Source organism: Seriola aureovittata, chromosome 2 (genome assembly GCF_021018895.1).
Source record: "Seriola aureovittata isolate HTS-2021-v1 ecotype China chromosome 2, ASM2101889v1, whole genome shotgun sequence".
In the NCBI taxonomy this organism is placed as follows: domain Eukaryota; kingdom Metazoa; phylum Chordata; class Actinopteri; order Carangiformes; family Carangidae; genus Seriola; species Seriola aureovittata.
Window position 1 is genome coordinate 12,306,760 of NC_079365.1, and position 19,313 is coordinate 12,326,072.

Here is a 19,313-nt window from a genome sequence, read left to right on the forward strand (position 1 = left end):
CACGTTGCACAAATGTGTCAAACGCTCCTGAATAGATGACGATGTAGCTACATGACTGGGACATAATTAAAAGAATATATACTTCCAATACGGCCCGGCGATCGATTTCATGTACTCTAAATTTTTGGTTATTGAAGCTGAATCACACACGGATTCGAAAAGGTAAATATTTCTCCAGAGCATCAATAATTTGAGGTGTCGTTAGCGAGTTGGCTAACTAGCTAAACTAGCTAACCACCTCGCCCACGGCACTAACCAGAGAGAGCAGTGGATGTAAACAAATGGGATTTAATCGTTGTCATGTATTTTTTTAGTGCTAGTGTATTTTTGAGTGCACATTGTATAGCTTTAGCCGAATGCTTTACATCTCCAAACAGGAAAGTGTGACTTGGGTGTAAGCCGTGGTCAGTTGCGTGTGCTGCTACTATGTTAGCTAAACGATATGTCAACCGTTCGATTGTGTGCTGCACATAGCAAGTGGCACTGGGCTGGATACTGAGTTAGTAACAAACTGTAACTAATGTTCCGATTTACAGTGCATGAATACCAAGCGCAGTTATCATATTCTCTGTGTTAACAAGCTACCAGTTTACAATATACGGTACTATTTGAAACACCAGCTCATAAAACCACTCAGCTTTACAGGCTTGCCAGTGCCAGGATTGACTAATTGCATCATCTTATACTTATACTATGTCACAAAATGTAATTTGTAGCTGGTCAGATGTGTGGCAGTTTACACAATAATGCCATTACTCAGTGATGAATGGCTGTTGTGCTTCAGTCTTTAGGTGGAGTAGTAGCGGTCTCTCAGTCTTAAGCCTGATCGTATGGTGGTTGCTGAGGTTATTGAGGTTACTGGGTTCATGTGGGGAGGGGGTAGTGAACCGTCAAATGAGTATCAGGTTTGTTTTGAGTGGGGACGGGTTGTGGTCTGTTGTTGAAGTCTGAAAAGCTTATCCTTTTCTGGTGGACGAACGCACGTAAAACAGGTATCAGTGTTAGCTTTAAATTATCTTTCATATGCGTTATGTTTTTCTGCTTGTCTGCATGTTTGTTTAATTTGCTGTGATAATCTTGGCTTTTGAGGTGAACCATAAACCTACAAGTTCACTATACTACCTCAGCTCCATACATATTTAAAAGGAGTCAGTCAGTCCGTTTCAACCTAAATCCTCTTAAGTATTTTCGACCATTAAATAATTGTTAACCTTAAGGTGTATATAGACTTAATTTACATATTTCCAGTGTGTATATGATATTATTTAATATTGTGATTTCATAATCAATGTTGTGGGTATGCTAATGTATAGGAAATACCAGGTTTTTACTTATGTGCAGGAACTGTGTGTGCACCGTTGATGTACTATGTAGGTATGGCTCTGTATGATTTCATTCCACCAGAGACAGATCAAAACATGTGACTAGAGTTTGTCTGAAAGGCTCTTTGAGATGACACGATCATTCCTTAATTGAGTTTCATCTAAGTTGTTGCATCCATATACAGTGGAAGTTGAGTGTCAAAGAGGAAATATTAGCTGTGTTTTCACTCCATGCACAGTGGACCTGCTCAATCTATTGGTGAAAAACAAGCTTCCTAAATTGTTGCTTCCCTCAATAGTATATTTACCAAAATAGGAAATATTACTATAGCAATGTGGTACGAACTGCATATTTTGTGTAAGCCCCAGTGTTGATGAGGTAGGCATGCCATCAAGTGCAGCAGGGGTTGCCTTATTTTACCACAACCATACTAGGGCTTGTCAAAAATTAAATATGATCAATTATTATTGTCATCAACTTTCAGAAGAGTTAAATCTTGATGATCTGATCTTATTATATTATTATCATACAACTCTGTTGTCCAAATTCAGAGCAAGCCAAATTAGTTATTTAAGTTTTTCTTTTATTCATATGAAGGTTTTGGTCTCTTGCAATATTTTACAAAACAGTGGTACAGTTTATGTTACTTTGAAACATGTTTCTTTAATTTATTTGTGATCTTGCATAGGTTTTTGATTGTAAGCACATCAATATTTGAACATGTACTCATTAACACCTTCTTTTTACCCACTCCAAAAGTCTAGTAAAGACAGATTGTTCAAATTTGTCACCTCAAAAAAAGTCCATCTAAGTTCTACTTTAGGATAAAGCACAGTCCTGCTCTGTCAAAGTTTTCCTTCTTATTTTTAACGCCCCATTCTGTAATTTTATTGTTGTTTTTACAACATTAATAGCATCTGTAAATGCATATTTAATTCAGCATTCATTTATAAATTTATAGACATAAAATGAAACACGACTTTTCATACTTATACATATGGGTTAGTTTTACTGTCAATCAATTTGGGAGTCAAAGTAACCTTCTCCTTACATTTGGATCACAGTGTGCGTTGAACAAGAATTCAAACTTTGCTCCGCTGAGAAGTGCTGGAGAAAAATACAGATCCCTAACCTGGCCCAGCACCTTGACCCTAGCATGGCCTTATCTGGTCTGTTTGTGTGCTTTACAATTAAGGCAAGGCCAGAGCATCATACCTACACCACAGTAACCATGTGTTTACGTGTGCATGTTGTACAGGCATAATGTCTCAAGTAATAGGAGGAGAGCTTATACACTTTGAATTGAGCAAGCTGATTATGTAATCCTGCAGTGACGACCTGATGAACGACACAGGATATTTTCATTGCCTCCTGTTTGTGCCTCTCAGTCTTGTGACAACCAGGATTTACCTGCTTGGTGCTCCTTGTAAACACGCCTAGAAACACCCACTTGCACACTGTAATTATTGTTCCGTGTCCGCCCCACCGTTCAAACCACTTCCATTTAAGTTTCAGTTAATTAGTGGCAGAGGGAGTATACAGAAGACAGACAGTGGTAACGCTCACTATTGCAGTATTAATTAAAAAGTGAGGTTGTGTAATCTCTGACAATCATCTCCTCAACCTCCTCTGACAACCATCCTCACAGCAGTTTAGTTTATAATGAAGTTTAATTACTGAGTCTGAACTAAAGCCCATTTGGGAGGGGTTAATCTTTTTCTGTAAATATTCGTATAAGCTGTGTCATTTCTAAATGTCTGTTACTCACAGGGTTCCTGAGCTGTAGCCTTCCTACAGGAAAGACAAGGAAAATGTCTCTGTGGGCATCAGCTGTTATGCAACCGAGTATCACATAATTATTGTGCTGTTGGTGGTGTGTAATGATTGGCATTTGGCAGAGTAGTACCTGGACTTGCCAGTGCTGATGGATGAGATGTGTAAATCATAGATGATGGGAGTGAGTCAGACAGCAGTGAGTCACTATCATGGTCACATTGTCCAGTAATGTTAGATAACATGGCAGATTGTGTTTGTTTACATTGCGAAGTTGAAAACATCATCTTATTGCACAGAAAATTTGATATGTTTACATTTGGTTATGTTTGGGGTAATGCACCTTTTAAAAAATTTTCCACCAACATTCTGTGGATCCTTTGCCACATATTTGACACGTCTTTATTCATTTATTTTTTCATGTTTTTATTTTTTTATAAAGTTAGTGTTTTTCCCTGCCTCAATTGATATTTTCCATGGCAGACATTTTTTAGCAGGAAAAGCATGAGTGTAAGTAATTACACAAGTTGTGTTAGGTGCTACAATAAAAGCCATGCCTGAAACTTGCTCACCCAGATTGATCGGAGAAATCATTAAAGTTACATACTTGTGTCATAGACAGTTAATATAAAATCTTTGAAAAGACACTTTTCCGTCTCTTTCTGAAGTTTAATTGGCAGTGGCATTCTTAACTCTCAGTGTGATTGATATCTGACATTGCATTTTTCCTATAAAATGAATGTTGATTTCTGATAATAGTAACTGCAACAACAAGATACCATAAAGAATAGTACACTGATGTATATCTGTAATGGCAAAACACAGAAAACCTATTAGCAATGCAAATTTAGGTGCATTCATTAATTTCAGTTCAGTTCTGAACTTTTTAAGGTATAGTAAGTAACATTTTATTCATAGCACAAAACAAGAATAGTGTGTCTGCAAGGCTTTGTGCAGGTTGTTTAGCAGGTATGGTGACTTGATATTTCCTCCTTAGGCTCTGAGGTCTCTGGTTTCCCGTTTCCAGTCCCACAAACTCGCACTCTGGGCACTACTGTTTTGAACAAATCAACTGCCTCACATTTTCGAATGGGGAAAAAATGGAGGGCAGTGCTAGTACCATATGACCTGTGTCATAACACATTTTTTCTTCACCAGCCCTGAGGCGCCAGTCCTCTTATCTCTTAGCTTATCTATCTGCTACTTCTTCATCCAAGATCACCCTCCCTTAAATTAAATCCTGCAAACTTTGTTCTGATAATGTTTCTTACCATCTCCACTTATTTCCCTCTGTCTTGCAGTGCTCAAGGTAGACCCTTACATCCAACATTCAGCCCTGATTGAATGAACACTAATTTATCGTCACCACATGGAACCCATTCCCTCTGTTGAACACATGAAGACCCTTCCCGACCACTTTAATTGGACAAATTAGTACTGATGTGTGACCAAAGCGCAGAGATGCCTGGGGGTGACAGCGGTCCAGATGGGGAGGAGCCTGCATCACCGTCAGCTGCAGGAGAAGGCGAAGGGGAGGAGAGGGTGACGTCAGGGCAGCAGGACGGAGGGGCGCAGTCCCAGGGCCTGAGGGGAGAGGAGAGCGGAGCTTCAGGTGGAGAAGTGGGGCAGGAAGATGAGGAGATGACTAGCGGTTCACATGACCTCTCTTCTTCAGCCAATCACAGCCCTGGGAGCGCCACTGGATCCACCTCAGTTTCAACCAAGAGGTATTTGCCTGATTGCATGTGCCCTGACTTTTTGACATATTCACGTCATACCACAGTGACCTCAGTGGCTGTCATATCTCCAAACAAGTTTTGCAATGTGTGTGAATACCAACGTAGCCACCATAGCTCCGGCCCCTGCTTCTATCAGTTATAACATTGTACTCACTAAAATTACACTAGATTGGTCGTTCGGCTGATATTGGCCTATCACAGATATAGCGGAATTGGCGCATATATTCTCCGATATATCGATATCGGAATTATTTTACTACCTAATATTGGTATTGGCCCTGGCCCCAAAAATCCAATATCGGTTTGGCTCTAGAAGTTACCACTGATTATGGAGGTAAAAATTATCAGCACACCCATGATATTGCTAATTGCACAGGAAGTTTTGTTTTGTAAACTGTGATTTATATTTACAACCAACAGTTTGGGTTGTTATTTTACTCTGTTGTTGGTTTCTCTTCTAAATAACTTTATAATCAACAGTAAAACCAATAGCCAGAGGTATAAAAATTAACAATTCATCTTTTGTTCGGCAGTGTTGTGACTGTGAGCTTTTCAGAAGCTGATATTGAAGATGTTGAAACAATCATTCAACACAAGGAAAAGTTTCAGTGACTCCCTTTCACAACTGCGTTACCATGCAGTGATTACAAAACGTTAGCAAAAATACCAGCCGATAAATAAAGTGGTGTAAAACAGCACTGTAAAATCCAATCCACCTTAAGCAGTAGCAGGTATTCATAAATTGATTTTCATTTCCTACAGGTATGTGCTAAAACAAGGTACCGTCTGTGACCTTCCAGTCTAAAAACTTAAAAATATTAACTATACACCATTTGTGTTAGTTAAATACCATTGAAAATCACTTTGCGTTTAATGAGCACCAAATCTACCGTGTGTGTGTGTGTGTGTGTGTGTGTGTGTGCGTGCGTGCGTGCGTGCGTGCGTGTGCGTGCGTGTGCGTGCGTGCGTGCGTGCGTGCATGTGCGTGTGTGTGCGTGTTTGAGAGACCTAAATATGTTTATTGTCTCTGACTATGTAGCAGTGAGCATGCTGGCGATGGCAAAGGGCAGGCCCACAGAGAAGTGATGATCACTGTGGCTGAGATGAAGAAGAGGCTTCCTTCAGACCAACGCAGTCGCAGCAAAGCCAGCACTGTGGAGGCCTTACATTATGCACTTAACTGTGTCAAACAAGTGCAAGGTAACCCAGATAAACTGACAGCTGTTGTTCTCAGAAACCGTTTTGTTTTTTTCTTTGATATCATATTAGAACTCCCCAAAAAGCCTGATATCATACAGTTTTGTTTTACAGCAGCATGTGTGTTTTGTGTTGTCCTCTGTAGCCAATAGCGAATACTATAAACTGCTGATGAGGAATGGCCAGGATGAGAGGAGAGATGCCACTGTTTGCGCCCTTGAAGAGTTGGAAAGAGTCACCTCTGAACACACCCTTAAAAACACGGTATACAACACAACAACACAAACACACAACACTCAAGAATTGATGATACTTCACTTTGTTGCCCTAATTGTGGCATACAGTTATCACACACGAGTCCCGACAAGACATAACCTATCGAGGATTTGTTCTGAACTGTTCTTATATCACATTTTTATTCAAGGCTGCATCACACACTTGAATACATGCATGCACGTGTACTTTTATTTTTGCCTCACGCCTGGGCGTGTGTGTGAGTGTATGTGTGTTTACTGCTTTTGTGTGTGTCTGTGACTTGGCTCGCTTGTGTGCGTGTGTCTTTCCACATGTGCGTGTGTACGTCTCTATATGTCTGTGTGTAGGACTCCTTCGTGGTGGTTTTCTCCCTGTCGAGCGGCCGCGTGTGGTACGCGTCGGAGCAGGCTCCCAGCATCCTGTGCTGCAAGAGGAAGTTCCTGGAGTCGGCCAAATTTGTAGAGCTGCTCTTTCACCAAGACGTTAATGTCTTCTACGCACATACGGCTCAGCCGCACCTCCCACCCTGGAGCAACTCGCACACAGGTTTGTACCACATTTCAGAAATTTTTATTCTATTTTTTTTTTTTTTTTGTCTTAAATTAAATGTAGTTTTATTCTAGCATATGTTGGTGAGGCAAATACCAACTTACTCAGTCTAACGTTTTATGTATTCTTTAACTTTAGATTTTACTTATTTTAATTTTATTTTGTCTGCTTTGCAAATAAGTTTGTACATGATTATGGTTCTTTTCCAGTTTATATTTAAATACATATTCAACTTTTAATTTTTACTTTTTCGTTGTAGTTGTATATGAGTGTGTTCCTTTGTATGTTTTAACAGGCAAGTAACACACTTTTCTCTGTTCTTGGTGTCTACAGCAGGGGTTCTGTTTGACTGTGCCCAGGTCAAGTCATTCTTCTGCAGAATCAGGTCAGTATCTTAATTCTATTAAGGGACTTTCCTATTCTAGACTTCCCTAAATCTGTAATTTACACAATGACACAATCTTTCTTGGATGAGCACAAAAGATGTGAATTCCATCAGAAATGCTCTGCAGTTATGTCTTCTAATGGATGTCAGTAAAGCACAGCTGAAGGTCACTTTTCAAAGCTCCTCCTCATGCATCCTGACTATACAGCTATACACCTATAAAGATACAACAACCCAACTCAACAAGTTATTATATTTTAGGGGTGGGAAGGACCGTGAGGGTGAGATGCGCTACAACCCATTCCGAATCACACCTTACCTGCTGAAGGTGCAAGGAACAGGAAGCAGTGGGGGAGAGGAGGAGCCGTGCTGCCTGGCACTGGCTGAACGCATCATATCTGGATATGAAGGTACAGTTAACAGCATCAATAACGGCATACAACCCAACCAGCCCTGCCAGGTGAATAGTTAGCAATAAGTTATTTATCTAATTTTTTTGTATTTGGGTGCACTACTGCTAGGACATGCTGTGATGCATTTTAAAATCCCAGTGTTATTCTTACTGAAACGCACCCCAGAGATGTTTTTTGTGAAAGTTGTGAATAATTGAATATTTTTACTTTATATTTGACTTTTACTTGATTCACAACCTTTGCATACTCATGCATTGCATGTCATTTTTTCACTGAGCCATATATAGAGAAATATGTACTTGCCCACTGTCCCACTGACAGTCCTGATGAGTATAATATTCATTCATGCAGCACCTCGGATCCCCATGGACAAGCGCATCTTCACCACCACACACTCCCCTGGCTGTGTGTTTTTGGAAGTGGATGACAGGTCGATACACACACGCACACACACACACACACACACACACACACACAAACATGTGCACAATGTTGAGCTATTAAGTGGCGAAGTGCTGATGAAACTAATTTAACAGTTATTATCCACAGGGCTGTGCCATTGCTAGGATACCTTCCTCAGGATCTGATTGGCACATCTATGCTGAGTAGCATTCACCCAGAGGACCGGCCCCTCATGCTGTCTATGCACCGGAAAGGTACGTATTTAATGAAGGTGGGGACCAAAAAAGATTGTGGTTTAGGTCATTTCTAATAACTTTACAAACAGACCATATTAGTTTAGATGTTAATTTGTAATTGAAATGGATAATTAATTGATTTGTAGAAATTATAAAGAGCACATTAACCAATAACAAGTTATTTGTTGAATCCAGAACTGGGATCCACCCAAGGGTTCACTCAGGGTTGTTTAAAGTGACCGATCAGTCATTCGGTTGACTGCATTTTCATCCCACTCTTGTTTCTGACTTGAACTCTTGATGCCATGTGCAGTGTTGAAGTATGCGGGCCAGTCCCCATTTGAGCACTCTCCGGTGCGTCTGCGCTGTCAGAATGGAGACTACATCACCTTGGACACCAGCTGGTCCAGCTTCATCAACCCATGGAGCCGCAAGGTGGCTTTTATCATCGGACGGCATAAAGTCAGGACGTAAGGAGCAACAGCACACACACACACACACAAAAGAGAATAATTAAAGTGTTTTATTCAGTAAAGCCTCAGTGCCTTCTATGTGCTCAAGTGGAGGGTTTGGTATTTGCATGGTCTGTCCACCTGCTTTACAGTAAAGTTCTGCAGCAGCATTGCAATTGCTAAAAACATGTTTAATTAAATGACATCAGAATAAAGATGACATCACTGTGCTTTTGTCTTTGTCTGTAGGAGTCCACTGAATGAGGATGTGTTTGCTGCTTGTGCTAAGGAAGATTTTCCAGTTGCTCATGAGGAAATAAAAGATCTGCAAGCAAAGATCTATAAGCTTTTCCTGCAGGTGATTATTTCTGCCAAAATAATTAACAAGAATGTTTATCATTCAAATTAATGAAATATATATTATATTATATTATGAATACTTTGGGTTTTCTTGGTTGGTGATATCAATAAGAGTTTGTAACACAAAACCTTATGGGTGTCATTTGCCATCAATTTTGACACTTTGTTGCTCAACTAATTCATGTTTAAAAGAAAATAGCAGACAAATTGATGTTGAAAATAACTAGAGCGTGCAAACCTAGACCACATACATGTCAATCTGTGTTTTTCTGCTTCTAATACAAACACACATAAACTGTACATAGATTTCAATTCAAGCTCACCCTCATAGGCTGATCTTTTCTGTGATGTTTTACTTTCTTTGTCTATATGAGAGTTCCCTCACTTCTTTGTGTCGCTTTGCCTCAGCCGGTTCATAACAATGGTTCCAGTGGTTACGGCAGCTTGGGAAGCAATGGCTCTCATGAGCATTACATCAGCGTAGCTTCTTCAAGTGACAGCAACGGTAACCTATGGGAGGACTCACACCGGGAACCGGTGAGACATCACAGTGACATCACTTGTCAGGAAGCCAGTGGTAGCACATTTGCTCTTGCCAAGGTTGATCAAACTGATACACAATGTGTGTGTATTCTTGCAGATGACTTTGCAGCAGATCTGTGCTGATGTGAACAGAGTGAAGAGTTGGGGGAGGCAGGCTTATCTGGATCCCAGCCACAAAATTGCTCTTCTAGGCAAACCTGCCACAGGTAAATCAGTCCCACACATTCTAAATATAAAACATGAAAACTATACTTTGAAATGTGCAAAAATGTTTACATTGGCTAAAATGGCCCTTTATTCCCCTAGCACGTCTGCCTCCTGCAGCCTCCAACCCTGAAGTCAGAGATCATGAAGAAAGCAGGAAGCAAACTCACATTCCCTCTTATCAGCAAATCAACTGCGTGGACAACATCATCAGGTGTGTGGTGGTGGCATCGTTGTGCCACTCTTACATGATTTCAGTTTATTACGTGATAGAGCACCTAATTCCTTTCACATATTTGTGTTTGTGTGTTGCAGATATTTGGAGAGCTGTACAGGTCCGGCCCTTAAGCGTAAGAGTGAATCTCATTCCCTGGCCACCTCTTCGTCCTCATCCTCTACCTCAGAAGACGACAAGCCGTCTGCAGCCGGTGACATGGCTCAGGCCAGTGCAGATGGTATAACCACACAAACACACACAGTCTTCTCTCATTGTTTTATAAAATTCTGTAATATTCCTTTCAAAAGCAACATTAACTGATCCTCATCTTGTTTCTCCTGTGCCCAGTGGTGGTGTTGGACAGTGAGGTGTCAGTGGGCCCTTCAGCTGCGGCCGTAGTGGGAGCGCCTCTGACAGATATCACAATGTCCACAAAGGCCATGAGTGTGATGTCAGTCACCAGCCAGTGTTCATACAGCAGCACCATTGTACATGTGCCGCAGCCTGAGTCAGGTACATAAACATACCATTTCATCTGTGTGTCAGACATTTTAACAAACTGCATATGGGAGTTAAATCTTACTTAAGAAAAGCTCTGGATCACTCTCTTTTAGCAATTTATGAGCAGGGAGAAAAAACCTGTAAACCCTCTATTGAACATGTTTTTTTGTCGATGTTCTCTAACAGAGGCCACGGCACTGGAAGATGCACCAATGGGCAGTGAGCCTGCTGATGCTGCTCCCATCCCTGTCCGTCCAGCCCCGAGTCCTGCCACAGAGGAGCGAAGATTTGTTGGCCTCACCAAAGAGGTGCTGTCAGCTCACACCCAGAAGGAGGAGCAAGAGTATGTCGATCGCTTCCGCCATCGTATCCTCCAGAGCCCCTACAGTTCTTACCTGCAGCTGGACAACAGCTCGATGGCTCACTCCCACCACCCAGGTATGTATTTACTTGTTGAAATAACAAACAGCAGGTGTAGTAATGTTTACAAAACCATCTGATTTAGTGAATGCTGATAAGATTTGAGTCCATCTCACCATAGGTGATTACCTACGTCCATTGAGTGCTGGTGGTTGGAACCGCTCTCGGAGAGGAAAGCCCAGACACAAGCGCCCCAAACCCCAGGGTTCCTCAGACAGTTATGCCTCCCCACCTGGCCCCGCTCGCCGTGTCCCTGACTCTTCCTGGCCCTCCTCTGAGTCCTCCCAGCCCCAGATGGGGGTGCCCTACAGCCAAACATCCCCACTCCATGCGCCATTCTTCCCTATGATGGTGACTCAGCCTGGCCCAGAGCAACCGCCCATACCACAACAGGTGACTGGGGCAACTACTGTAGTCCTGCAGCCTCCAGACCAAACCCAGCCCAGTTACAACTTCAACTTTATTCAGTCCAGTCAGAGCCTGCCAGACATGCAACCAATCCAGATGGAGCCCATTCAAAATCTGCAGAATATCCAGAACTTTCATACCATGCATCCCATAGCTCCAACGCAGAGCATCAACCCTTACGTAGCTCCGGTCATGGCTGTTATCCTGCCCACCTGCCCGACTTTCACTGCAGGTTACCCGTCCATTTACCCACCGTCCACTCTCTCCATGATGCCCCAGACACCCATCACCATGACAGGCTTTGCCCCTGGCACTGCCCCCTTCCTGCAGCCTCAGTTCCAAGCCCAGCCAGGCCCCAACATGACCTCCCCGGGCCCTCTGCTTTGCTCACCCAGAGCCAGCTCCTCTGTTGGGGAGGAAGAGGAGACATCCGGACCTCGGGCTTTATTTTCCAGCTCTCGCTCGAGTTCCCCACTGCAGCTCAACCTGCTGCAGGAGGAGCTGCCCAAGCCGAGTGAAGGGCAGAGCAGCACCGGGCACAACCACGCTGAGAGCCTCCACGAAAAACATGCCAACAAGGTGCGTCTGCTGCTGTCTATCAACCTTCAGCCTCAACATGCCTACTCTCTTACAACTTTGCTCTTCAAGTTTCAAAGAAGTGCATTTCCTATCAGTCTGTCAGTAGAGGGATTTTCATACATATCCAGTACAGTATATGTGGATGTACAGTGCAAAGAACTTCAGCTGAATTCTAGTTTAGTTCTGATCGTTAAACCTTTTCCTTGCTCAGGGTGACGGCCCCAGTGAGGCTGGGAACCATGATGCCCAGTCTACATCCAGTGAGCTGCTTGACCTGCTGCTGCAGGAGGATGCCAGGTCTGGGACCGGCTCCAATGCCTCAGGGTCTGGATCAGGGGAGTCTGGAGGCTCACTGGGATCTGGCTCTGGATCTGGATCCAATGGAACCTCCACCTCTCACACTGGTAAGAGGAAAAAAAGCAAAGACAGCCCCGTCATTTGACAATTTTCATGAAAATAATTCATATCGACACCCTCTTAAAATAATGGCCTAAGTCATTTTTTCAGGTTTTTCAGGAAACACAAAAAACTCAACAAAAGAGTCACACTTTTGACATAGGCCATTATACAACCGGGGGTAGAATTGCATGTTCCCCTCAACTGAGGATTCAGGCGATTTTACCAGAGGTGGCCAGCATCATGAGGGGGTGATTTAGGCAAAAAAAACATTTTTGTCAAAACATGACTTAGGCCATTATTTTAGGAAGGTGACGATATTTGTTAGTTATTATTACTTTTTTTTTTTTTAGCACATTAATAAAAATATTAAATGGTATTAATTATTGTGATGCGAAATTAGATAAAAATTTTGTTTTTTTGTTTTTTTTTTAATCATTGCAAAATTTCAAACTACAGTTGAGGACAGTGACTGACAGATCTCTTGATGGGTTACAGGCAGCAGCAACAGCAGCAAATACTTTGCCAGCAATGATTCATCAGACACATCGTGCAAAGCCCGCAAGAGCCAGGAGGTTCCAGCAGAGCACCAACACAGCTTTGACACTCGGGTGGAGAACTCGATGTGGAGCATGATCCAGCATACACCTGAGCGAGTCATGATGACGTACCAGATCCACACCAGGTACATGCACTGATACCACTCTCAGTGCTTCCACTCCTGATAAAGAAAAAGAGAAAATCTGTGTTGTTAAAACATTTGATAGCTGTTGGCTTTGGCATCACAGATTGAAACGTGGCCAGAAAAGGAATGGGAACATGTTAAATGTTGAGTGACCCTTGAAACATGGAAAAAATTTTACCTTATTTACAGAGTTTCTCTTTATGGGAAAATATGCTTTAAAAGCAATACTCTTACATAAAAGAAATACATGAATAAAAGACGACGCCTACTTTTGTAACGCCTGTTTTTGGAAGATAAACTATTAAAACCAAACCCATGTACCAGTATTAGCATTTCTTTCCATTTGACTGTCTCAAAGAGATTCAGCATTTACTTGTGGATTCAGCAGTTTGGTGTTTCAAAAGCTTTCAGCTGAATTCAAGTAAAATCACAATAAAAGACATCCTGTCGTTCCTTTTTTCGCCAGTCCAGCTTTTTGACGTTCAAATACCCTGTTAAACTTTTGAGGTCAAAGCTCTTTGAAATGGCCGGTAATGGCTTTGCATAATCTTCAGTTGCTTTATGACTTCCTGATGGCCTTGTTCCATCAACATCCTAGCTATCTCTCAAACCTGGATTACCATGGCAAATTGTGTGTCTCTACCTTTTGCTGCTGTCACCAGTGTCTAGTTGTAGCTGTTTTAAAGCCGCCATCTCCTGATTTGATGGTGTAATGTCATCAGCAACTAGCAATAAATGAAGTGGATCCTACCACACACCCACAAACAAATATACAAGGGAACAGTAATGTCACTGTTTAGGCTATTTGTGACACATAGCAGCCAATTCACTTGGGGGAAGCAGCACACAGCAATGAGATCTACCTTCCTCACCTAATGGAAGTTCTTATACTACTACAGTAGAAATATAACATAACATTTATTCATTTGGCAGACACTTTTATCCAAAGCAACCTAAAGTGAGGGACATCACTAAAGCTTCAGTGCAGTAGGAAATCTTAGCGTAATAAATACTACATCTATTTAATAAGGGCAAGGAAATCAAGTAAAGAGGTGCAACAAATGTGCATAGTAAGTGCTAGTTAGGGCCTTCAGAGCCCCTCAAGTCTTAAAAGATCCAGGTAAATTAAGACACATGTGACAAGGTGAACATGAATGACACAGTATAGCAATTCTAAGGTTGTTTTAAGCTATTCCTATGCACACACGCACAGGTCCTGCGGTGTTGAATGTTTGTGGACGTGTGCCCAACAGCACCCCACCAGCAAAAATCCTTGGGAAATACTGAACATGTCTGATCCTTGAATGTGAGGTGATCCTAATTCCAGAAAAACAATAGTCTTTTGTCTATACTAGTCCCACATTTTTAAACTCCTCTTCTTTGTCCTTGTCTCATTTTACTTACAGGGACCAGAATGAGGTGTTAGCAGAGGACAGGGAGAAGCTTCGGGTGCTTCAGCCCCTCCAGCCTTGGTTCAGCCAGGAGCAGAGAGAGGAGCTAGCTGAAGTCCATCCCTGGATCCAGCAGCATACTGTCCCACAGGAGATAGATACACAGGTGAGGGTCTTCACACAGTCACCATAAACAAATTAGTTCTTATTGATCACCAGAACAACTTTTAACATATCTTTGTGTTTTTCAGGGTTGTGTGACCTGCAGCTCAGGAGCAGCAGTCGCCCACTCCCCTCATCCACCTGCCCCAGATAGCTCATCCCTTTTGGAGAGCCCTCAGCAGGACTCCATCGGACCTGTGGTGGACACTTGAGAGACCTGGAACCCAAAACAACCACCAACACCCAGTTCACAGCGAACCAGCCCTGCCAGAGACCCACTCAGAAAGTCCCACCATGCATCTCTTCTGACCAGTCCAGAGGATTGGGTTCCTATGCTTTAGGTTGAACTTTAACTTGTTTTTTTTTTTAAGGTATTGGATGCTGGACCACGCCCTGAGGAGCGGAGGAGGCGAGAGAGACAGCATGTTCACTGGCATTTTTTCTCAGTCGGCCTAATGCGACCGCCTTTATAGGACCATGAATATTTTACCTCTCTTCTTGTGTTTCTAGAGCCCCTGTTGGGGTTTAGTGTGTATTGAAGACTGACCAGATCCTTCGGCACCATGAGCCGCTTCATGCTCACTATAGGAAGAGGGTCCCGTGGTTGCTGAACATGAGCACTGTGTACCCGCACCCAGTTTGTTGGATGGGTGTAACTGGGTGACGAAACAAAGATAGTGCTGGCCCAGTTTGAGTATCAGAGCACACGCCTGACTCATCTCCAGTCACATGGCGTGCAGGTTGTACAGTACAACATGTGTGTGTACCACATCAACTCCTTCGATCCACTTAACATGGATGACACATAGATTTTTTTCCTGATGGACACCAAGACAAAGACACATTTGCTGCTCTCTGTTTATAATGTTCAGATTCGAATCTTGTAAGTTACTTGTGATAGGGGTTTTTTCTCCTGTTCCTTAGATTGGTTTCCTCTTGTCCAGAGCATCAGTTTTTATGTTACTCTGACTCACAAACAACAGCAAACATGTTGATAATTTGAAATTGAACTTAGTACAGCCATGTAAGTCCACCCCAGTACTTAAAAGTGACTCCTTTCCCCAGCCAGTATCCTGTCTGGTCATCACCCTACAGTACCTGTAGGTTACCTCTAATTGTAAACAGACACAGCGGGGCCCCAAATGTCCTCTGATCCTGTATTTACTTACTGATTGAATTTCCTCTTAGACTCTGCGTAGCTGTCTGTTTGACTGGCTGTGTGTTTGTGTGAAAGAGAGAGGCAGAGAGGAGTTGACATTGATGTTTGTACCTGATTCAGATTGCAGGTGAGCTTGTGAATGTATGCGTGCGTGTACGCACTGACCGATTGTGAGCTGCTTCCTTCAACACAGTTGTTCAAGAGTGTAGGACAGACCAGGGTTTTCTACCGTTTTTAGATCGAAAGTCTATTACAGTACCATGTATTTTATAGAAAATGTACACAAAACAAACTTCACAAAATGTATAAAAAGCCATTTGTCTTGATTTCAGGGACTGTTTGTTTGTGACACAAAGGAATGAATAAATGAGCTATGACCTAAAATGTACTTCAGCGTGATTGCATTATAAGCACAATACACAAAAAGTAAGTAATAGCTGTAGTTATACCCACTGTCATTGAGAAAAATCAAGGCTCAACAGAAAACTTAAAAAAAAAAAAATAAAAAAAAAAAAAGGCAGACATTAGCAATCAGGGCTTTTGCATATCTGGGGATTTAAATGATCTGAGGAAGAGTGTGATGTGTAAAGCACAGAGTAGGTTGATCCTGACATTTTGTAGACTTTGTAGCGTGTAGCATGTGATGTGGGTGTGTAAATGAACACAAAAATATATTTTTGGTTAAATGAATTGAATAAATAAAAAAAAATAATATTAAAACTAAATAAAGAAAACAAAAATTTTTAACTAGCGTCTTTGTGGCTTGTCAAAATTAAGTTAATGTGGTGGGGTTGCACTTGGGTATCAGAGCAGAATTGTGACCTCAGCTTTTTTAAAATCCTGGCTACAGCGCTGATCTCGACATACACAAGCTCAGCTGCATTACACTGTTTTATTCACTCCTAATGTAGTGCTCCTGTAGTAATGACAAGATGACAAGGATTCACAAAAGTTCCCCTCCAGACATGTTCCAAGATATATAAAAATGCTCTGTTTTAAATGATAATTTGTGTCTGAGTCAGTTTTCCATAAAAACCGTTCAGTTACCTGGTTAGGAAAAAAAAGTTTTGGAAAAAAAATGACATCTACACCTCCTCCCTAATTGAAAACTTCAGAATCATATACAAGTATTTTTCATTTCAGAAATGTAATTACTGGATACAATATGTCTCCTGCGTGACTGAAAATCTATTCTCAGTTTATGTGCATTAGAGGCTTCAAGTTTTCACAGAAGCCTTTTTAACCACTTTTAAATCATACTTTTAGCTAAAAACTCCATTCAGAACTCAAAATGTTCAGAAACCTTCCCTCCTTTTTGGTTGTATTCATCTGAAATCTCATTCATAGTTTTTAAACAGTGACAGTTCAAGTTTCATGAATGTTTCTGGGCCTTGTCCAGATTTTTATATTAGTGTGTATGTGGCAGCGAGTGGATGACATCACACACAGAGTGGGGAGAAGCTGTTCAACTGGTCGGAAAAATATCTGTTTAACTGATACTTTCTTGTACTTTCAATTTTAAAAAGGTCACAAAAACTAAGGATTTTTACACCTCGATTCAGCTTCTTCCCAATCTTCATATATTTTCTTTAATCAAGTTCAAGTTTCATGCTTATTTCAGGCCATTAATAATGTAATGCAGTTTAGGCTACACATACTTTTTTTCACTGCTTAAACAACAGTTTGCATTCTTCAACCATTTTCCTCATTGCAGTGGGATTGGGAGTTTGAAAACTGTCTTCTACTAGTTCTCAAACTCTGAACATACCTAAGTTTGGACAGTGAACAACAGAAACATCCAAGAGCAGTATGACCAAAACACATTTTTGAGTGGAGGGGGATTTTTTTAGGTTAAAATTTTATTGTATTAGCAGCACAGCACATAGGTAGTTCCCTTGACACCAAGTATAAATCAGCCAAATGATGATAAACTGCGAATAGTTAAGTGAAAAAAGCAGAAGCCAGCAGATATTGTGAAGTGTTTTTGCTGGAGTTTGTACCGACGTTTACACTTAGTCCTGCAAATAGAAAAGATGTTCCACTTTCCCTATAATATTAACATTTTGTTATACATAGTTAATGCAGTGGTTCTCAAACTGGCGGATGTACATGAACGGGACAGGAAATGAAATGACATTCTTACTTGTCAAACACAGATGCAGCAACATTATGACCGCAATGATCATCACACATCAACACATCAGACACATCCAAAATATGAGGAAGCTAATCCTGCTATCTCATTGTGTTGTGTTTTACATGCTGGCTCATTTCCACACCGTCATGACGGTGTGTGAAGGACACTTGAATAAAACAGAGCCATTGTTAGTATTATTAGTAACACTTGTGCTTCTCCTAATGTAACAAGTCAAAGTATCATCTGTGAAAAAGGGCTGTTGCCAAACATGTCTCCTGTCCACATTCAGTTCACAAGTAATAACATTTACTTTCATATTCAAAACGTCATTTGAATACAAAGAGGTATCTTCTCTTAACAAGTTAGTGTAATAACCAATTAGCGAGCGGCAATAACACTTAATTTTAATACATAAAAATTTAAAAAAGGGACTATTCCTCAAAAAAAAATACAGTCTCAGCATCACATAAAATTTGTACATACACTGCTTGACTGGTCAGTTAGCATACAGTAAAGCCTAGAGGAAGCAGTACACACTGATATTAACACTTCAGTGATACTTCAGTCCAGTCAGTTAAGCCATGATGGAGTATGTGAGTAAACAGAGAAGAACAAAGTGGAAAGTAAAATATCAGTATTTTTTTTTTTAACTTGAGGCATAATGATTGAAGCTGTAATAACTGATAATTCATATTCACTCAGTCACTACTGAGTCAACTTTTATTCAACTGAAGTACAGTCTCTTCTTCTCCAAATCAAGGTTTGGCTAAAACTCCCCTCTGGGTGGTGCTATGGTGCCGTGCACAGTCGTCCAAGTCCAGTCTTTTTAGTTTGACAATAAAGTACAATAAAAGAAAACAAATTCTTTTTTTTTGTATCTATGTCTCTAACGCTTTTTTTTTGTTTGTTTTGTTTTGGGGTTTTTTTCGTTTTTTTTCTGCATTTCACAACGAAGCGTTCTGGCGACATTGCTTCTCTCTCTGTGGCGTCTCTCCTGCCAGGACAGAAGGCAGTGTGTTTCATTTGGAGCGCAGCCTCTGGACCAGCCAGTGGCTCCAGTTTCACTTTTTCCTCTCATTTTCTCACTTAGCAAACTTCTGCATCTCTGCAAGAAGCAAAGAAAAATTTAAGTTAGGGGGGGGATACAAATGTGAGATAATTAATGACGGTTGAGTTTGGATGTGCTATTTTACCTTTGTCAAGGTCAATGACTTTAGGCTGAGTGTTCATGTGGGCCTTCACTTTCAGCAGGTTGTTCTTGTAGTCTAAAAATCACACAGGGGAAAGTTAAAAAAAATGCACATGGTCAAAAACACGCACACAGTTTCCCATCTAACTCACCGAATCTTCTTTCTTCCTCGTTGCACATATTGACTTCAGTCACGTCCATCTCAAAGTCATCCGAGCTGCTGTGACTTCTGCTGGAC

General features: G+C 41.3%; 2 protein-coding genes across 3 annotated transcripts in view; one reads left to right on the top strand and one right to left on the bottom strand.

Moving 5' to 3' along the window:
* On the top strand, positions 1 to 18,304 carry per3 (period circadian clock 3). 2 transcript variants are annotated; one of them, XM_056392766.1, is made up of 22 exons: positions 1 to 162; positions 4,398 to 4,823; positions 5,875 to 6,035; positions 6,178 to 6,296; positions 6,635 to 6,833; positions 7,170 to 7,221; positions 7,483 to 7,631; positions 7,986 to 8,064; positions 8,184 to 8,290; positions 8,586 to 8,742; positions 8,974 to 9,082; positions 9,493 to 9,621; positions 9,725 to 9,833; positions 9,934 to 10,045; positions 10,147 to 10,286; positions 10,397 to 10,561; positions 10,736 to 10,987; positions 11,091 to 11,956; positions 12,168 to 12,360; positions 12,851 to 13,037; positions 14,444 to 14,594; positions 14,680 to 18,304. In XM_056392766.1, exons 2-22 carry the CDS (start codon positions 4,537 to 4,539, stop codon positions 14,800 to 14,802), a joined length of 3,846 nt encoding a protein of 1,281 aa, XP_056248741.1. In that variant the 5' UTR covers positions 1 to 162; positions 4,398 to 4,536; the 3' UTR covers positions 14,803 to 18,304. The 2 variants fall into 2 exon arrangements, with proteins under 2 accessions (XP_056248741.1, XP_056248749.1); XM_056392774.1 differs by having other exon boundaries at positions 7,173 to 7,221.
* The window catches only part of LOC130179763 (matrix remodeling-associated protein 8-like), a 12,768-nt gene continuing 11,043 nt past the window's right edge, over positions 17,589 to 19,313 (bottom strand). Inside the window, exons 10-12 of the mRNA XM_056392785.1 lie at positions 19,228 to 19,313; positions 19,080 to 19,151; positions 17,589 to 18,991 (exon numbers count right to left, since the gene is read on the bottom strand). Coding sequence (XP_056248760.1) covers positions 18,969 to 18,991; positions 19,080 to 19,151; positions 19,228 to 19,313 — 181 coding nt within the window. The 3' untranslated portion in view covers positions 17,589 to 18,968. The remainder of the gene's footprint in view (positions 18,992 to 19,079; positions 19,152 to 19,227) is intronic.

Excerpts from the sequence above, each read along its gene's own strand:
- per3 (XM_056392766.1), top strand. The coding sequence starts at position 4,537 with ATGTGTGACCAAAGCGCAGAGATGCCTGGGGGTGACAGCGGTCCAGAT. Across the intron at positions 7,222-7,482 it reads TCATTCTTCTGCAGAATCAG|GGGTGGGAAGGACCGTGAGG; the intron begins GTCAGTATCTTA and ends ATTATATTTTAG. Across the intron at positions 10,287-10,396 it reads GGCTCAGGCCAGTGCAGATG|TGGTGGTGTTGGACAGTGAG; the intron begins GTATAACCACAC and ends TCCTGTGCCCAG.